Consider the following 19,672-nt stretch of genomic DNA (forward strand, 5'->3'; position numbering starts at 1 on the left):
AAGAAGTAGATTTTAAGGAGCGACTTAAAGGAGGAGAGATAGGTGAAAAGATTTAGGGAGGGAATTCTGGAGCTTAGAACATAGACAGCTAAAGGCATGGGTACCTGCACTGGAGAATGGAAATCAGGGATATGCGAGAGGCCAGATTTAGAGGGGTGCAGATATCCTGAGGGTTGTAAGGTTGGAGAAGGTCACTGCACATGCTTTGTCTATGGCTCTAAATGACAGTGATCCAAATACTGAAACTGGGATCCATTGATATTGCCCGCCCACAAGCTTATAGAGCAAGCACTCCCAATCTGGCACCTGCTTTTAGAAAAAGAAGATTTTTGGCTTGGAATCAGACATTCCATGCCAGCTTCTTCTGTAAGTGGTACACTGGTTATAGCAGCTGAGCAAATTCTCCGTCTGCAGTGAAACTGAAAGATCTGCATCAAGCTGAAAACTCTGACTGGACCAACAGGCTTTGAAATTATGTGATTTAAAGAATTAAAATGAAGGCTAGCCTCACCAGATAGAAGCATTTTTTAGTAGATTTTTGTGGGCAATGACCTGATTCTTTGGAAGAATGCACTCTTTATGTTGTGATATAATATATAATAATGTCCTATGAAGTTTCATTTAAAAAAAAAAGTTGGAAGCATGGAAAACCTAGAGGCTCTATAAGGGCTTTCTATCAATTTTCCAGCTGCTGGTCCAGGTTGTCAGGATGGGTAATGTTGCAACTGTACAGTCCTGGCTCAATAGTAGCACTTGGTCCTGAGCCAAAAGATTCTAGGTTCAAGCCACATTAAAGACATGAGTACATAATCCAAGCTGACATTTCAATGCAGTACTGCGAGTGCTGCACCATAGGATGTACCATCTATAAAAGAGGATTGAGGACCAAAAGACGGCGCAGAAGTAGGCCATTCAACCCATCGAGTCTGCTCCACCATTCAATGTGATCATGGCTGATCTAATAATTCTCAACTCCTCTTTCCTGCCTTTTTCCCCATAATCTTTGATTCCCTTACTGATTAAAAACCTGTCTGTCTCAGCCTTGAATATACTTAACGACCTAACCTCTGCAGCCCTCTGCGGTAAAGAAATCTCTCTCTTAAACAGGCAACCCTTGCTCTGCGATTATGCCCTCTGGTCCTAGACTGTCCCACAAGGGGAAACAACCTCTCAGTATCTACCCAATCGAGCCCCCTAAGAATCTTGTTTCAATAATTGGTATAATTTCAGGTCCTAAAAGCAGAATATAGGGAGCTAGGAAATAAATTTAAAAACAGGTCCTTAAAGGCAGTAATCTTAGGATTACTCCTAGTGCCAAATGTTAGCAAAATCAGGAATAGGAGAATAGACCAGATGTATGCATAGCTGGAGAGATGGTGTAGGAGGGAGAGACTTAGAATCCTGAGGCATTGGGACCAATTCGGAGGAAGATGGGACATGTACAGGCTGAACGGGTTGCACCCCAGGTGGACTGGGATGCTTATCCTCGCAGTGGTTTTCGCTAGTAGTGTGGGGGAGGGTTTAAACTAGTGACAGGGGGATGGGAACCTGAGCAGAGAGACACGAGAGCGAAATAAGGATGGGAATGAAAGACAGAAAAGTAGAAAGCAAAAGTGGAAGGCAGAGGAAACCAGGGCTAGCAGCAAATAGTACAAAAACGGGCCATAGTACAAAACATTTGTAAAAATGTTAAAAAGACAAGTCTAAAGACAGTGCATCTGAGTGAACTGAACATTTGCAATAGGTTAGAGAAATTAACAGCACAAATAGATATAAATGGGTATGCTTTGATTGCGATTACGGAGACATGGCTGCAGGATGACCAGGGTTGGGAACTGAATATCCAAGGGTAGTCTATTTAGGAAGGACGGGCAAAAAGGAAAAGGAGGTGGGGTGGCATTGTTAGTTAAGGATGAAATCGGTGCAACAGTGAGAGAGGATATTGGCTCAAAGTCTAGATGTAGATTCAGTCTAAGTGGAGCTAAGAAGCAACAAGGGGTGGAAAACATTAGTGGGAATTGTCTATAGGTCTCAACAGTAGTGGTAAGGTAGGACATGACATTAAACAGGAAATTAGAGATGCACGGAACAAGGGTGTTACAGTAATCATGGTGACTTTAACATACATATAGACAGGGCAAACCAAATTAGCAATAATACTGTGGTGGATGAATTCCTGGAGTGTGTATGAGATGTTTTTTTAGACCAAGGAACCAACAAGGGAACAGGCTATCCTAGATTTGGTATTGTGCAATGAGAAGGGTTTAATTAATAATCTTGTGTGGGAACAGTGACCATAACATGGTAGAATTTTTCATTAGGATGGAAAGTGAAGTAGTCCGATCCAAAACTAGGATCCTAAACCTAAACAAAGGAAACAACGAAGGTATGAGGTATCCTGGTCAAAAAGAAGGACTGAATGAGAAGGATGAACCACCAGTGGTTAACAAAAGTGGTCAAGGAGAGTATCTAAGCAAAAACTAATGCATACAATGCAGCAATAATTTGTGGTAGGCCAGTGGATTGGGATTTTTTTAGGAACCAGCAGCAAATGACAAAAAAGCTAATAGAGGGAGAAAATTGATTATGAAAGTAAGTTGGCAAAAAACATAAAAAAACAAACAGCTTCTGTGGGTATATAAAAAAAAAAGTGGCTAAAGTGAACATAGGACCATTGGAGAATGCGACTGGAGAATTGATAATGGGGAACAGGGAAATGACAGATAATTTAAACCAATATTTTGTATCGGTCTTCACGGTGGAGGACACTGTAAACATCCCAAAGATATCAGATAAGCAAGGAGCTAATGGGAGGAAAAATCTTGTAACAGTCTCTATCATGAGGGGCAAAGTATTTGACAAACTAATGGGAATAAAGGCAGACAAGTCGCCAGGACCTGATGGCCTGCACGTAAGAGTTTTAAAGGAAGTGGTTGCAGAGATGGTGGAGGCATTGGTCAAAATATTCCAGATCTCACTGGATTCCGGGAGGGTCCCAGCGGATTGGAAAACCGCTAATGTGACAGCCCTGTTCAAGAAGGGAGGGAGACAAAAAGCAGGAAACTATAGGTCAGTCAGCCTAACATCTGTCATTGGGAAAATGCTAGAGTCTGTTATTAAAGAAGAAATAGTAGGACGCTTAGAAAAGCTTAACACAATCAAACAGAGCCAACATGGTTTTATGAAAAGGAAATCATGTTTGACAAATTTGCTAGAGTTCTTTGAGGATACATCAAACAGAGTTGATAAAGGGGAGCCGGGAGATGTAGTGTATTTGGATTGCCAGAAGGCATTTGATAAGGTGCCACATATTGCACAAGATAGGAGCTCACGGTATTGGGGTAATGTATTAGCATGGATTGAGGATTGGTTAACACCGAAGACAGAGATTCGGGATTAATGAGTCTTTTTCAGGTTGGAAAGACAAGTGGAGTGGAGTGCCACAAGGATCTTAATTATTTACTATCTATATTAATGACTTGGAGGAGGGGGCAGAGTGTAATGTATCTAAATTTGCTAATGATACAAAAATAGGTGGGAAGGCATGTTGTGATGAGGACATAAGGAATCTGCAAGAGGAAATAGGTTGAGCGAGTGGGCAAAAACTTGACAGATGGAGTTTAATGTAGGAAAGTGTGAGGTCATGCGCTTTGGTAGGAAGAATCAAAAGGCAGACAATTATTTAGATGGAGGGAGACTCAAAAATAAAATTGCGGCACAGAGGTCTCTGAGTGTTCTTATGCATGAAACATAAAAAGTTAGCATGCAGGTGCAACAAGTAATTAAGAAGGCAAATGGAATTTTGGCCTGTATTGCTAGGGGGCTGGAGTTTTAAAAATAGGGAAGTCCTGTCACAACTGTACAGGGTGTTGGTGAGGCTGCACCTGGAGTACTGTGTACAGTTTTGGTCCCCGTATTTAAGAAAGGATACACTGGCATTGGAGGCAGTTCAAAAGAGATTCACTAGGCTGATTCCTGGGATGAACGGGTTGACTTATCAAGAACTGCAAAAGAGGTTAGGCCTTTATTCATTAGAGTTTAGTAGAATGAGGGGTGATCTTATTGAAACGTACAAGATTCTGAGGGGGCTTGACAGGGTAGATGTTAAGATGTTTTCACTAGTAGGGGACATAGTTACAGAATAAGGGGACACTCATTTAAAACTGAGATGCAAAGGAGTTTCTTCTCTGAGGGGAGTGAATGCCTCTCTCTATCCCAGAGAGTTGTGGAGGCTAGATTTTAAAATATCAGGGAGCTGAGGGCTGTGAAGAGCTGGCATGAAAGAGGAATTGAGTTCTGGGACAAATTGACCATGATCTTATTGAATGGTGGGACCAAATCGCCTACTACTCCTATTTCTTATGTTCTTATGATGTTCTTATGAATGAGGCGTGAATTGGCTAAGATAGATTGGGGAACTTCATTAAAAGGCATGATGGTGCATAGACAATGGCTAATATTTAAGGAATGAATGTATGCACTGCAACAGTAATACATGGCTTTCTGGCGCAAAAACACAACAGGAAAAGTGGTCCAACCAAAGAGAAATCATATAAAGTTCTAGAAAATGTAGCAAGCCTGAGGATTGGGAGCAGTTTAGAATTCAGCAAAAGAGAACCAAGAGATTGATTAAGAAGTGAAAAATAGAGCATGAGAGTAAACTTGCAAGGAACATAAAAGCAGGCTGTAAAAGCTTCCATAAATATGTGAAAAGAAAAAGATTGGTGAAGACAAATGTGTGTCCCTCAGTCTGAAGTGGGAGAATTTTTATTAGAGAACAAGGAAATGGCAGAGCAATTAAACAACTACTTTATTTCTGCCTTCACGGAGGAAGACACAAATAACTCCCCAAGGAGGAATTGAAGGAAACTAGTATTACTAAAACAATAGTGGTGGAGAAATTAATGGGACTGAAAGCCAATAAATCCCCAGGGCCTGATCATTTACATCCCAGGGTGCTAAAGGAGGTGGCCATGGAAATAGTGGAGGTGTTGGTTGTCTTCTTCCAAAATTCTGTAGATTCTGGAATAGTCCTGGCAGAGTGGAGGGTGGCGAATGTAACCCCACTATTTAAAAAAGGAGGGAGGGAGAAAACAGCTAATTGCAAACTGGTTTGCCTAACATCAGTAGTAGGGGAAGTGTTAGAGTCTTGTATAAAGGATGTAATAACAAGACACTTGGAAAGCATCAACAGGATTAGACAAAGTCAGCATGTATTTGTGAAAGGAAAATCATGTTTGACAAACTTACTGGAGTTTTTTGAGGACATAACTAGCAGAATAGATGAGGGAGAACCAGTGGATGTGGTATATTTGGATTTTCAGAAAGCTTTTGATAAAGTCTGTCATAAGGGGCTAGTGTGCAAAATTAAAGCACATGGGATTGGGGTAATATATTGGCATGGATTGAGAATTGGCTAGCCGACAGGAAACAGAATAGGAATAAATGGGACTTTTTCAGGCGGCGATTAGTGGGGTAGCACAGGGATCAGTGCTTGGGTCACAGCTATTCACAATATTTATCAATACATTTGGATTTCTCGTCCAAATCAATATTTCCAAATTTGCTGACGACACATTCCACCAAGTTTCGTAAGTGGTGAGGAGAATGCTAAGAGGCTTCAAAGTGACTTAGATGTTATGTGAGTGGGCAAATACATGGCAGATTTGGTATAATGTGGGTAAGTGTAAAGTTATCCACTTCAGTAGGAAAAAAAGAATGGCAGACTATTATTTAAATGGTGATAGATTGGGAAATGTTGATGTACAAAGAGACCTGGTTGTCCTTGTGAACCAATCACTGAAAGCAAGCATGTAGGAGCAGCAAGCAGTTAAGTTAAATGGTATGTTGGCCTTCATTGCGAGAGGTCTTGAGTACAGGAGCAAGGGTGTCTTGTTACAGCTTCTCAGGGCCTTGGTGAGACCACACCTGGAGTATTGTGTGAAGTTTTAGTCTCTTCACCTAAGAAAGGATATACTTGCCATAGAGGGAATGCAGTGAAGGTTCACTGGGATGGCAGGATTGTTGTATGAGGAGAGATTGGGATGACTAGGCCTGTATTCATTGGAGTTTAGAAGAATGAGGGGATCTCCCTGAGACGTATAAAAGGCTGACAGGGCTGGATAGACTGAATACAGGGAGGATGTTTCTTCTGGCTGGGGAGTCTAGAACAAAAGGTCACACAGTCTCAGGATACGGGGAAGACCATTTAGGACTGAGGTGAGGCTAAACCTCTTCACTACTTTGGGTGGTGAATGTGTGGAATTCTCTTGAGGGCCAAGTCACTGAATATATTTAAGGAAATAGATTTCTAGACTCGAAGGCATCAAGAGGTATGGGGAGAGAGCTGGTGTATGGCATTGAGATGGAGGATCAGCCGTGATATTGAATGGTGGAGCAGACTCGAAGGGCTGAATTACTACCACCTATTTTCTGTGTTTCTATTTCAGATAGGACATTGAACTGAGGCCCTTTCTTTACTTTAACTGGATGTAAAGGTCTCATGACCCTAGTTGAAGGCGAGCAGAGGATTTCTTTTGGTATCCTGACCAATATTTATCCCGCAAACAACAGATGAAAACAGATTACTTGTTACTTGTTTTGCTGTGTGCAAATCGGCCCCGTCTGCCTATATAACAGTGACTATGCTTTGAAAAAGTAATTGAAGTGTTTTGGGACATCCTGAAAGACATTATAGAGGTTAGTTCTTTGTAACTGCCTCAAGTAAGTGCAGGTGATTAAGGGATTTTGCTGTGGTTATTTTTCAGTAAAGAAATTGCAAAATTCATAGCACAACTTACTAAGCATTATACTAACTCCAGAGAGCAAGAGTATAAAGTTTTAACTTTGTACTATAGATTTTGTTTGTCTACATTCCAGTGCTGGTACAGTGTTAGTGATGTGGTTTGCAATTAAAAACAGAAAATGCTGGAAACATGCATTGAAGACAGAAGAGTGTCTACACCCAAAGCATTAAGTAGTATTTTTTCTTTTTTTCAGGTGGACCTGCTGTGTATTTCTAGCCTTTACAGTTTTGTTTTCCTTGTGCATGGTTTGCAGCCTGGCACTTTAGGGTCTTTTCATTTCTTTACTCAGTATTTATTGCCCAACCTTTATTAGAGTCATAGTTATACAGCACAGAAACAGATCCTTCAGCCCACCGTGTCTGTGCCGGCCATCAAGCATCTATCTATTCTAATCCCATTTTCCAGTACTTGGCCCATAACCCTGTATGCTATGGTGTTTCAAGTGAATATCTAAATACTACTTAAATGTTACGAGAGTTCCTGACTCAACCACCCCCTCAGGCAGTGTGTTCCAGATTCCAGTCACCCTCTGGGTGAAAACATTTTTCCCAAAATCCCCTCTAAACCTCCTGCCCCTTACATTAAATCTATGCCCCCTGGTTATTGACACCTCCGCTAGGGGAAGAAGTTTCTTCCTACCAAGCCTATCTATGCCCCCTCAAAATCTCATTTACCTCTATCAGGTCCCCCCATAGCTTCCTCTAAGGGAAATAACCCTAGCCTATCCAGTCTATCTTCATAGCTGAAACGCTTCAGCCCAGGCAACATCCTGGTGAATCTCCCCTGCACCCTCTGCAGTGCAATCATATGCAGTGCAGTCATATCCATCCTATAGTGTGGCGATCAGAACTGCATACAGCACTCCAGCTATGGCCTAACTAGTGTTTTATACAGCTCCAACATAACCTCCCTGCTCTTTTATATTCTATGCCTTGGCTCATAAAGACATATCCCATATGCCGTCTTAACCACCTATCTACTTGTGCTGCTGCCTTCAGGGACCTATGAACATGTACACCAAGGTCCCTATGATCCTTTGTACTCCCTAGGGTCTACCTTCTTATGTATTACCTTGCAGTGTTAATCCTCCCAAAATGCATCTCCTCACACTTATCAGGATTAAATTACATTTGCCACTGCTCTGCCCATCGACACCACCAATTTTCGTGTCGTCTGCAAACTTACTGATAATACCTCCTATATTCACATCTAAATTGTTAATGTACACTACAAACAGCCAGCACCAAACCCTGTGCTCCACCACTCGTCACAGGCTTCCAATCGCAAAAACAACCTTTGACCATCACCCTCTGCCTTCTGCCACTAAGTAATTTTGGATCCAAATTGCCCTGGATCCCATGGGCTCTTACCACCTTGACCATTCTCCCATGCAGGACCTTGTCAAAAGCCTTACTGAAGTCTATGTAGACTACATCAACTGCGCTACCCTCATTTGCACAACTAGTCACCTCCTTGAAAAATTCAATCAAATTTGTTAGACATGATCTCACCCTGACAAAGCCATGCTGACTATCCTTGATTAATCCCTTTCTCTCCAAATGGAGATTAATCCTGGCCCTCAGAATTTTTTTCCAATAGTTTCCCTACCACTGATGTTAGATTCACTGACCTGTAATTACCTGGTTTATCCCTACTATCCTTCTTGAATCATGGTACCACATTCGCTGTCCTCCAGTCCTCTGGCACCTCTCCTGTGGCCAGAGAGGATTTGAAAATTAGTGTCAGAGCCCCTGCAATCTCCTCCCTTGCCTCACATAGCAGGCTGGGATACATCTTGCCTGGGCCTGGGATTTATCCACTTTTAAACCCGCTAAAACCACTAATACCTCCCCCCTTTCGATGCTAATTTGTTCAAGTGTATCATAGTCCCCCTCCCCAATTTCTACACCTACATCGTCCTTCTCTGTAATGAACACAAATGAAAAGTAATCATTCAAAATCTGACCTACCTCCTCTGGCTCCACTCAGATTACCACTTTGGTCCCTACTCTTTCCCTGGTTATTCTCTTGCCCCAATATATTTATAAAAATGCAAGTACCCCTACACTTCCTATACTCCTAGAGCTTCCACTGTTTTCAGCTCTCTACCTGCCATAAGCCATCTTTTTTTTTCTTTATCCAAACCTCTATATTCCTTGACATCCAGGGTTCCCTGGACTTGTTGGTCCTACCCTTCACCTTTACGGGAACATAGTGGCCCTGAACTCTATTTCCTTTTTGAATGACTCCCGCTGTCTGATTTACACTTTCCTACAAGTAGCTGATCCCAGTCCACTTAGGCCAGATCCTGTCGTATCATATTGAAATCGCCCCCCCCCGCCACAATTCAGCATCTTTATTTCTGACCTATCTTTGTCCTTTTCCATAACTACCTTAAATCTTAGAGTTACGGTCACTATCCCTGAAATGCTCCCCCACTGACGCTTCTACCACTTGCCTGGCTTCATTCCATAAGATTAGGCCCAGTACCGCCACTTCTCTTGTAGGACTTTCTTCCTGCTGGCTCAAAAAGCTCTCCTGGATGCACTTTAAGAATTCTGCCCCCTCTAAGCTTTTCACACTAAGACTATCCCAGTTAATATTAGGGAAGTTGAAATTCCCTATTATTTTTACACTTCTCTTGAGATTTATCTACATATCTTCTCCTCTATCTCCCCCTGATTGTTTGGAGGCCTATAGTACACTTCTAGTAAAGTGATTGCCCCCTTTTTGTTTTTAAGTTCTACCAATATGGCCTCATTTGAGGAACCTCCTAAGATACCATCCCTCTGTACTTGCCGTTAATGACTCCATGATCAATAGTGCAATGCCACCCCCTCTTTTACACCCAACCCACTCCCAGAAGCAGACCCAGTGATCCAGGAAACCAAAGCCCTCCCTCCTGCACCATCTCTTCAGCCACGCATTCATCCTCTCTATCCTCCTCTTCCTGTACTCACTAGCACGTGGCACAGGGAGTAATCCAGGGATTACAATATTTGAGATCCTGCTTTTTAATTTGCACACCTGAAGATTCTATACCCTGTAATATTGAACTGCCAGTCCTGTCCTTCCCTCAACCATGTCTCTGTTATAGCAACGATATCATATTCCCATGTGTTCATCAACACCCTCAATTCACCTGCCTTACTTGTAAGACTCCATGCATTAAAATAGATGCAATGCAGCCTTGCATTATTGCCTTGTGCCTTAGCAGACCTATATTGGCTCTGCCTTCCAGACTGACTACGTTTCTCTTCTATATTTGGCTGTGCATCACCCCATCCTATACCTCCACTCTGTATCCCATCCCCTTGCCAAATTAGTTTAAACCACCCCCCACCCCATAACAGCACTAGGAAGCCTCCCCGCAAGGATGTTGGTCCCGTTTGGGTTCAGGTGCAACCCGTCCAGCTTGTACAGACACCACCTTCGCCAGAAACAGACCCAGTGATCCAGGAAACCAAAGCCCTCCCTCCTGCACCATCTCTTCAGCCACGCATTCATCCTCTCTATCCTCCTCTTCCTGTACTCACTAGCACATGGCACAGGGAGTAATCCAGGGATTACAACATTTGAGATCCTGCTTTTTAATTTGTTACCGAGTTCCCTAAATCCTTGTTGCAGTACCTCATCCCTCTTTCTGCCTATATCGCTGGTACCAATGTGAACCACGACCTCTGACTGTTTGCCCTCCTTTCAGAATGCTCTACAGCTATTCCGTGACATCCTTGACCCTGGCACCAGGAAGGCAACGCACCATCCTAGAGTCACATCTACGGCCGTAGAAGCACCTGCCTGCACCCCTCATTATTGAGTCTCCCACCACTATTGCTCTTGTGCTCTTACTCCTTCCCCCTTGTGCAGCTGATTCACCCCACAGTGCCATGAACTTGGCTCTGGCTGCGCTTTCCAGAGGAACCTTCACCCTCACTGTTTTGCAACATAAAAACGGATCTTGAGTGAGATGCACTCTGGGCTTTCCTGACTACTCTGCCTGTCTCCCCACTCCTGACTGGTGGTCACCCATTCCCTCTCTGACTGCACTTCCTTAAGCCATGGGGCGACCACATCTTAAAAATGTGCTATCCACGTAACCCTCAGCCTTGTTGTTGCGCCGCTGTGTCTCCAGCTGATGCTGAAGCTCCGCAACCCATTGCTCAAGCAGGTGGCACTTCTGCACATGTGGTCATCCAGGCCGCAAGGAGTGTCTAAGAATTATCACATGCTGCAGGCCGTACAACACATGGGACTGATCTCTCTCGCTATACTTTTTGTTTAATTGTCCTCAAGGAACAGGTAATGTAGGCTTTGATTCGCATGTAAGCCAACTGTAAAACACACAACATTCTGACAGGGATGGACAGACAGGAACCAGGGATGGTATTTCTTCTGGCTGGGGGGGTGCCTAGAACAAGGGGTCACAGTCTCAGGATATGGGTAGACCATATAAGGCTGAGATGAAGAGAAACCTCTTCACTCAGGGTGATGAATCTGTGGAATTCTCTACCACAGAGGGTTGTGGAGGCCAAGTCACTGAATATATTTTACAAGAAAAAAAAATAGATATCTGGACTCTAAAGGCGTCAGGGGGTACAGGGAGACCGCAGGAGTATGATGTTGAGATAGAGGATCAGCCATGATCATGTTGAATGGAAGAGCAGGCTCAAAGGGCCAAATGACCTACTCCTATTTTCTATGTTTAACTAGGTAAAGAGGTTCTTTTCCCTGAAACAGTTGAATTTTAGTGATGGTCTGGTATCTCTCTTGCTCATTCTTGTAGCAGCTCACAAATTAACCAGATTTATTAAATTTAGTTTCATAACTTGCTATGATGAAATTTAAATTAATTATTTCTGGTTACTACTCCAAAGCAGAACCATCAGGCTACTACACCAGGTAGATTTCGCATTTTCTGTGATTTGCAAGAGGATAAGCAGACATACTGGCAACAGTTACAGTGATTGGCACAATCTGCTGTTTAATGTTTGGGTGAGGGAGGAAAGGAAGAGAGACGTTTAGGCTTTCAGGTCATGATTTGGGTGTTAGCAACTAGTGACATTGTGTTACGGACCCTGGGCTGGCCAGCTAGCTTAAACTGAATCCACTTTATGTGTGAATGAGTGGGGAACTGGTTTAGTGAGCTTCTCAAATGTGTGAGCGATCAGCAGTGACCTCTTGCCAGCTGCTCCAGTAGGAAATTCTTCAGGCTTTAGTACTGTATTTCAACTCATTTCCTGCTAGAGGCTTGTGTTAGCAAATCCAACTGTTCCATATCAACCGGAAATTAGAGGCTTCAGCATTTGATGACATTTAAACTATTGTTGGATTCCCTATGGGCCAAATTTTTTTTAACCTTTCTCCTAACTCATTAAATGTACAAAGCCTGGCTGACTCTGTTGCAGGAACTGTAATAGCCCCTTGGTTTGTTTTAATTCTTAGGGGGTGAAAATATTCATTCCCCTCTTTGACCCCTTATTTCACAATAGTTTCCTGAGACTTGCTCACTCTTTTGTTTACCTCTTTCTTTCCCCACTGCTTCCCCCTCCTTTCAATTTCTTTGTGCAACGCATACTTCCTGGATGTCCAGGGCAGTTGGTATGTCCCCAAGCAGCCATTGAAATTAGACTTCAGGACATTAGGTGGAACGTGAGCATCAGGCTGGCTGAGCTGGCTTCTGTGTCATGCCACATTGTCATCTTGATCCAGCAAAGCTGCATCCCAACTCAAATCAATACTTAAAAGGTTAGCAGGATAAATCTGCAGCCTGTTCTCTATATGAGTAATTCAACAAGCTTGCATGGTTAATGAAGATGGAAAAAGCTTTTGCAGGACAGTATCACTTTGAGCTAATTACAGAATCCAGCAATCGTAAATGATTTTCAGTTCCTTGGTTGTATCCTAAGTTATTTCAGAGATGTCAGTCATGTTTTAACTGATTAGAAATGCCGATGACAAAATTGGAATGGGCTCACTTCTGGTATGCAGCCAGCTACATTGGTAGTAAACCACTATATAAGAATGCTTCGTACAAATACTACTGTTATTTTGATATTTATGTTCATGTAGCCCACATGGTATGATTCCTTCATGTGGCACTACATAATCAGAATAACTTCATTCACAAATACTCACTCACATATACTCATTCACTCACTCACATATACTCAGGCACTCATTCCCCCTCCTTCTACGCTACCCTCCAAGTAAAGTATAGTTAAGCTAAAACTACAAGATGAAAAATGAGGGGAGAAAACCAAACTAAATTTTAAGTAGCTTGGATCTTTGTGAGAGGCTGAGCTTTCACAGCAGCCAGAACTGAAAGGGTCAGTAATAACAAAAAATTTAGGTTTAATAAGCCTTGTGTTTCCATCAAAGTGTTGAGTGACATCAGTGTTGTACAGATGAGCTTTCTCTTAAGCAAAACATGTGAACAGAGACTCTGAGCAAACTCCAGACTGTACATTAATAGAGACATTGTTCACACAGGTTCAGTCTGTCAGCGGGTGTGTGCAGATTGTGACCGTGAGCAGCAGACTGTGATAAACTCATACAACATTGGCTCAGTTATCTATCTTGCTTTGCAATCCTGTTAAGATTATGATAGACTTAGACTCGGATGTTACAGTTAAGCTGTCAGCACTTGGAGCCGGCTATCCTCTCTCCAGTAAGAGGTACAGGCAAAGAATGCAGACTTCTGGAGTCTTTAAAGCATCTAACCTTTCACTGAATGAGCAGGGCATTTAGAAATTGCTGATTGATCACCCATTTAAACAATTTGTAACAATGGTCACTTCACTTTACAAAGAATGAGGGACTCTGATGTACTGACAACTTACAGTGAATGCACCTGTGCATGAATTTATGAACACTCGTGATCTATAATTTGGGCAGAAATATCATGATGTGAGTTCCATGTGTTGGAGATATAGAAATACACAATGAGTACTGTGCTGGTTGGTCCATTTTTCTGAACAAATTGACCTAATATTACGCGTTTTAATTTCCACATTATATTTAGACTATGGTGTGTGATTTTATGTTTTTTGGATTGGTTCGTACATTATTTTGAGTAGTTAGTAGCTTTATGCAAACGTGTTCTAGTGTACTTTATGCTTTCTGCCTCTCTGAAAACAAAGCTTTCTGTTGTGGCAAGAAGTTGGCAAAGGATACACAATCCTAGAACAAAAATGGGGAACTTAATGCATTATTGGGATGAGTAACCTTTTTTTATCCTTGAGGTTTTTTCTTTAATAGTAAGGAAAATTTATGTTGATTATTTTCTTTTGTTGCCAGCGCACACAGCAATTTTACAAATTCGGCTTTCTTCACCACATAGCAATAACTTGTGTTTATTTAAACCTTTGATGTGGAAAGACATCCCAAGGTGCTTCACAGAAGTATGATCAGAGAAAATTGGACATAGAGCCAAAAAAAGGGGTGTTATAAGTGTGACCAAAAGTCAGAGGTGGGTTTAAGAATAACCTTAAAGAAGAAGAGAGGGAGGCAGAGTATTTTGGGGAGGAGAAGAGGTTTGGTAGTGGAGGAAGAGGTTAGACATTGGAAGTGATATGAGTATGAATTTTAAATCTGAGGTGAGCAAATGGACAGCCGTGATGGGTATGGGTGGGGGAAATGGCTGTGAAGGTGCAGGGGAACAGGGTGTGAGCAACAGAGTACAGGTCTGCATGATGACTGGTGTTCTAACTTCCTTAAAACTAAGGAGAATCTTTTTGAGAATGCAGGATTGACTTTTGAATTCATTGTTATTACAGAGACTTGAGTCATAACCTATTGGTTTCCACAAAAGACACTGCATTTGAGGGTCTTCACAGACTTTCGGAAGTGTAAGTATCCTGTTAAGATATTAATTAATTTGAATTGGTCATTAAATAACAGAAGTTATCTAACTGATACTTTCGATCACTTGTCTTCCTCAAGGAATATCAACTATAATCTACTCTCTACAATCCCGACATTGGGAGCAGTAACAACTAACATTACCATCCTGTCACTGTAAGTAAAATGTTAGGCTTAATTCTGGAAGCTGTTTTGTGTTTGTTGTTATTAAGAGAACATATTGTTGACCCATTTGCCCATCTTGAGGAAAGTTTTCCTCAGTTGCTGTGTAGTGGGAAGATCTGCGGTCACTCATTCCGTTTGATGAAATTGCAGAAGTGTTGTAAAAACCCTAGTTCACTGTCTCGCTAATAAATAGCAAAGAAAATTTTCACCCCACTCCCTTGTGCTTTGCCATTGTTTTTGTCCTCTTTAACGTGATGGATGTTGGCACCTAAAAATGGGTCAATTTCTGTGTATGTGATGGTATCTGGCATTCCCAAGTCAGGTATGGAACAAAGAAACAAAATAGGAGCAGGATTAGGTCATTCAGCCCTTTGAGCCTGCTCTGCCATTCAGTGTGATCGTGGCTGATCCTCTATCTCAACGCCATACTCCTGTGCTCTCCCCATACCCCTTGATGCCTTTAGAGTCCAGAAATCTCTCTCTTTCTTAAATATGTTCAGTGTCCTGGCCTCCACAGTCCTGTGTGGTAGAGAATTCCATAGGTTCACCACCTTCTGAGTGAAGAAGTTTCTCCTCATCTCAGTCCGAAATGATCTAACCTGTATCCTGAGACTCTGGCCCCTTGTTCTAGAGCCCCCAGCCAGAGGAACTATCACCCTGCACCCAGTCTGTCCATCCCTGTCAGAATTTTATGTTTCGTTGAGATCTCCTTTCATTCTTCTAAACTCTAGTGAATACAGGCCTAGCCAGCCCAATCTTTCAGGTATGTGAAGAGCAAAGCTTTTTCTAGTACTGCCTCAGCTACAACCCTGAATATATTTTTACTTTCCATACCAGCCATGTTGTGGTGTCTTTGGCCTGAGAAACGTGAACAGTGACTCTTGTGATATTTACCTTTTACTTTTGCAGAGCACATAATCGGGTAGTGGAGATAATTACAGAGGACCTTCAGCCATACACTGCTTTGGAGACCTTAGACCTGAGCTCGAATTTGATTTCAGAAGTCAAAACTTCATCATTTCCTATAATGCAGCTAAAAAACTTGTAAGTAACTGTACATTTGTTGTGGTGCACCGCAGCATGGAGTATGATGAACTCGAGCTGTACTGTTTGGGCAACATGAAGCATAGAAGCACGGGCTAATATACTTTAACCAAGTTAGGGAACAGCTAGCAGTGAGCCAGAATGTAGTGTCCATGTGGGACTGCCTTGTTCTCTGCAACAAAAATTTGTCATTTCTTGCGACATCCTGATGGTTTGATCATTTTCAGGGGTATTGCTTTTTTAATCTGTATGATATCCTGACCTATATAGTAAGGTAGGTTGGATTTTTGAAATTTCTGTTGTTTACGCATTGAGGCATAGAAGTATATAGGGTGTGTTTAAAAAAAATGTTGGTTCATGTATTTTGTAAGAGGAAGAGCATTAGCTATCTGATAATTCAGCTCCTTAGGGTGCAACTACATCAATGTTTTGATGCAAAGCAATAGCGGAAAAGGCCTGGGGCACAGGAGAGAGCATGCAGCATTTAACATCACATTTTAGAGAGGAAACTCTGCCAATTTGATATTTTTTAAAATCCCAACGACAGCGATAAACATCCTTATTTTATTCCATCCATCCTGTTGATTTTTGGATATAATCCATAGATTATCAGCTTGACTTCCTGCCCAAAGCCTTTTCAGAATTTCAGCTCATGCACTGAAGTTAAACCCTAATGTTCCAGTAACAATTGTTACATAGAATTTAAAACACAGCTGGTGTTTATGCTGTTCACCAGCCCCCTGTCAATTGAAATACAAATAATTATTACTACAATGAACCTATATGCCAAAAATTTGAAATATTAAAATAAATTTTGTCTTGTTTTCCATTCTTTCTAATGTAATCCATTTTAATCTTTGCCGACCATAGCATTGCAGACATTAACCTAAAGGTGCTTCAGAATTAACCATATCTGTAGGTTGTGTTTACCAGGTTGGTGGGTCTTAGTATTGAAATTAGTAGCTTATTAAAATAACAATCAACACACATTTGAACAAAATTATTCAAACTAGCTTGAGCAGAACTTAAAAGGGTATTTGATTTAATTTTGATTCTTTTATAATTGTTGAATTTTTTGAAACACTTTATAAACTTGAAGGAACAAAAGCAGTCCAGATTCAGAACAGAGTGGATTAGCTAAAGTTGTAGAATTGCATGCTAGTGCCTTTTTGATGAGAAACTGAAGTACAAAGCTTTCCAAGCTGTGTCCTGTGGATTTTCTAGCCATACCAGCCCATTGTGATAGGCTCCGTGGAGTCTGCTGCTTGCATTGTTGTGTGTCTTTCTAGTCAACGGATAGTGATTACAGAAAGAGTTTGAAGGGGCACAGGGAGCTTTTTTTGGCTCTGGCTTTTTTTCCTAGTGCTATTTTCTGATGTATGGGTTGACTTTAATATATTAGACATGCTGTCCACATAGCTCCAGAAGTTTCTGCTGGACTCACAACAACACGTTTTTTTTAATGCGACACACCCAGCTCAAAACTGGTCTATGTACTAATTGACATACTGTTCATTGTTCTGTGTAACTTTCTGAATTAAAATTTGTGAAGTTCTGAGGATTCAAAAGATGTGCTTAATTAAACAGACAACATCTGGACATTTAGATCCATCACTACTAGCTAAGGAATCTTCCTACATGATACCAGTTAATCCCACAATCCAGTGTCCTTTTGGGTATGGTCAACCTTGCTAGACAAGCAGTTGGAAGCTAAATGTGTTCTGCTACTAAGCAATTTTAGCTGATGATCTCCAGCTGAGCCCTTGTGCACAATTGGGAGTCTCTACTCTTAGCTGTACCAACCTGAACATAGGCTTTATGGGCTTGTGTTAATTGGAGTATGTGCTGTGTACAGTGGGCAAACAGAAACCCTATCTGCATGAATTTAAATAGTTTGGTTTTAAAGCAGTTGGTGAAGGAATTTTGTACCAGCTGGGCACCTGGCTGACTTAGAGTTAAGTGAAATGTGAGACAAGTTAAAACCTGTCTGAACTTTTAATATTGAGAATTACAGCTTTAGTGCAGATGACGCATGGGATTTATGCTTGAGTTGCTGCTTTTTACATTCATTATTATTGATCTCTTTTCAAAAGGAAGAGACACATGCTTACATTGTGGAAACCATTTGGGAATATCTGTAGTGCCCTGACTAGTCCCAGTGAAGTACTGTACAGTACAACAGTTTTGAGACTTGTGTTTAAGATTGTAGGATGTTTGTTTATAGTGCTAGAATCAATTTGTATTGGAGTTTTTGATTGAGGGAAATGCATTACTTTTTTTTGTTGTTGCGCCAAGCAGCATCCCCTGTGTTTGTAGACTGTATTGCAGTGAGCTGTGACAGACATGGAAAAAGATGCTCTGTGCTGCAGGAATCTTTAATTGTTTTAATAGGCATGTCAGCCAAACAGACTATGGTGCTCTGTTACCAAGGGCAGTAGTGCCCACACTGTTTACTGGTGTGTTTTTTGCACTCTTTAAGATAAAGAAAAGTGCTGTGCTGAGGCATTGCACCAGTCTGTGTCCTGCATGAAACGTGACGGGGCTGGGTTTAAGGCTGGCCTGTCCTGTGTGCCACTAGTTATCAATTCTTTTGCTGCTTCAGCAACCCTTGTTGGCTGCCTCTTGAGTAAGATTGTTCATTTATACTGGATTAGAAACTGTCACTCACAGAAAACAAGACTGACACTCTCCCAGACTCGGTTCACAACCGCCATTTTCTAACAAGAGAGCCAACATTATACCATCAATGTATGCTAGATTCAAAGCCATATTCCATTAGTGAAAGCACATTATGCTGCCCCACTTTATCATCCAGATTACTTTTTTTAAAACACACATTTTAATCAGTAACTGAAACCAATGAAAATACCTGTCCTTTAACAACAATATTTCCTGTCATCCAATATGTAATGAAAATGTACTACTTTGTCTGTTCTTCAGCTCAAAAAAAAATGTTATGGCTACAGGTGCAGACTTGGCCCAGTAGGAGGATTCCAGGATGGTTCAACCTCTGTTAAATCGGAAAGACGTGAAACACTAAGACTTACACATAGGCTTTATTATTTAAGCTTGCTAAAATCCCTTTTTGTAACAAATATACATTTTATTTTTCAGACACTTGAACAATAATCGAATAACCATCCTAGAGCCGGGCTGTTTTGATAATCTGTCCAGCACCTTGCTTGTCCTCAAACTGAACAGGAATAAAATTGCTGTCATCCAGCCAAAGAGCTTCCAATTGCCTCAGCTTCAGTACCTGTAAGTGGCTTTGTTCCTTTTATAGTTCACAGGGCAGATGCACATCTTGTTGATATTTGGGTGATGAAAACATTGCTCCTTATGTTACAGCTTTAATGGAGGTAGAAACCGGATCATTAAAGGCAGAGCCCTACAATTTATTCTGAGTTACTTGAATGCATGTTAGCTAGGCTGCTGGGAGGAACCATTCTGTCTAATATAAATGAAAAACCCTGAAAATGCTTAGTATGTCAGGTTGCGTCTGTGGAGGGAGAATGAGGGTTTTATTTTATTCATTCATGGGATGTGGGCTTCGATGGCTAGGCCAGCATTTATTGCCCATCCTTAATTGACCTTGTTCAGAGGGCATTTAAGAAACATTTTGGGTTGATGACCATTCGTGTTCTGATGAAAGGTCATCGACCTGATGACATTAATTCTGTCACTCCTCCACAGATGATGCCTAACCTGCCGAGCATTTCAACATTCACTGATTTTGTTTCAGATTTTCAGCTTCTGCATTATTATGCTTTATGTCTAAACACAAGAAGCACTACAAC

The 19,672-nt window shown here is 41.5% G+C and overlaps 1 protein-coding gene across 1 annotated transcript in view; it reads left to right on the forward strand.

Annotated features, from left to right (window-relative positions):
- Positions 1-19,672, forward strand: part of lrig2 (leucine-rich repeats and immunoglobulin-like domains 2) — a 97,126-nt gene that overhangs the window by 30,368 nt on the left and 47,086 nt on the right. Inside the window, exons 2-5 of the mRNA XM_041195401.1 lie at positions 14,582-14,653; positions 14,748-14,822; positions 15,741-15,875; positions 18,990-19,133. Of these exons, the coding sequence (XP_041051335.1) occupies positions 14,582-14,653; positions 14,748-14,822; positions 15,741-15,875; positions 18,990-19,133 (426 nt within the window). The remainder of the gene's footprint in view (positions 1-14,581; positions 14,654-14,747; positions 14,823-15,740; positions 15,876-18,989; positions 19,134-19,672) is intronic.

Source organism: Carcharodon carcharias, chromosome 9 (genome assembly GCF_017639515.1).
Source record: "Carcharodon carcharias isolate sCarCar2 chromosome 9, sCarCar2.pri, whole genome shotgun sequence".
Taxonomy (NCBI): domain Eukaryota; kingdom Metazoa; phylum Chordata; class Chondrichthyes; order Lamniformes; family Lamnidae; genus Carcharodon; species Carcharodon carcharias.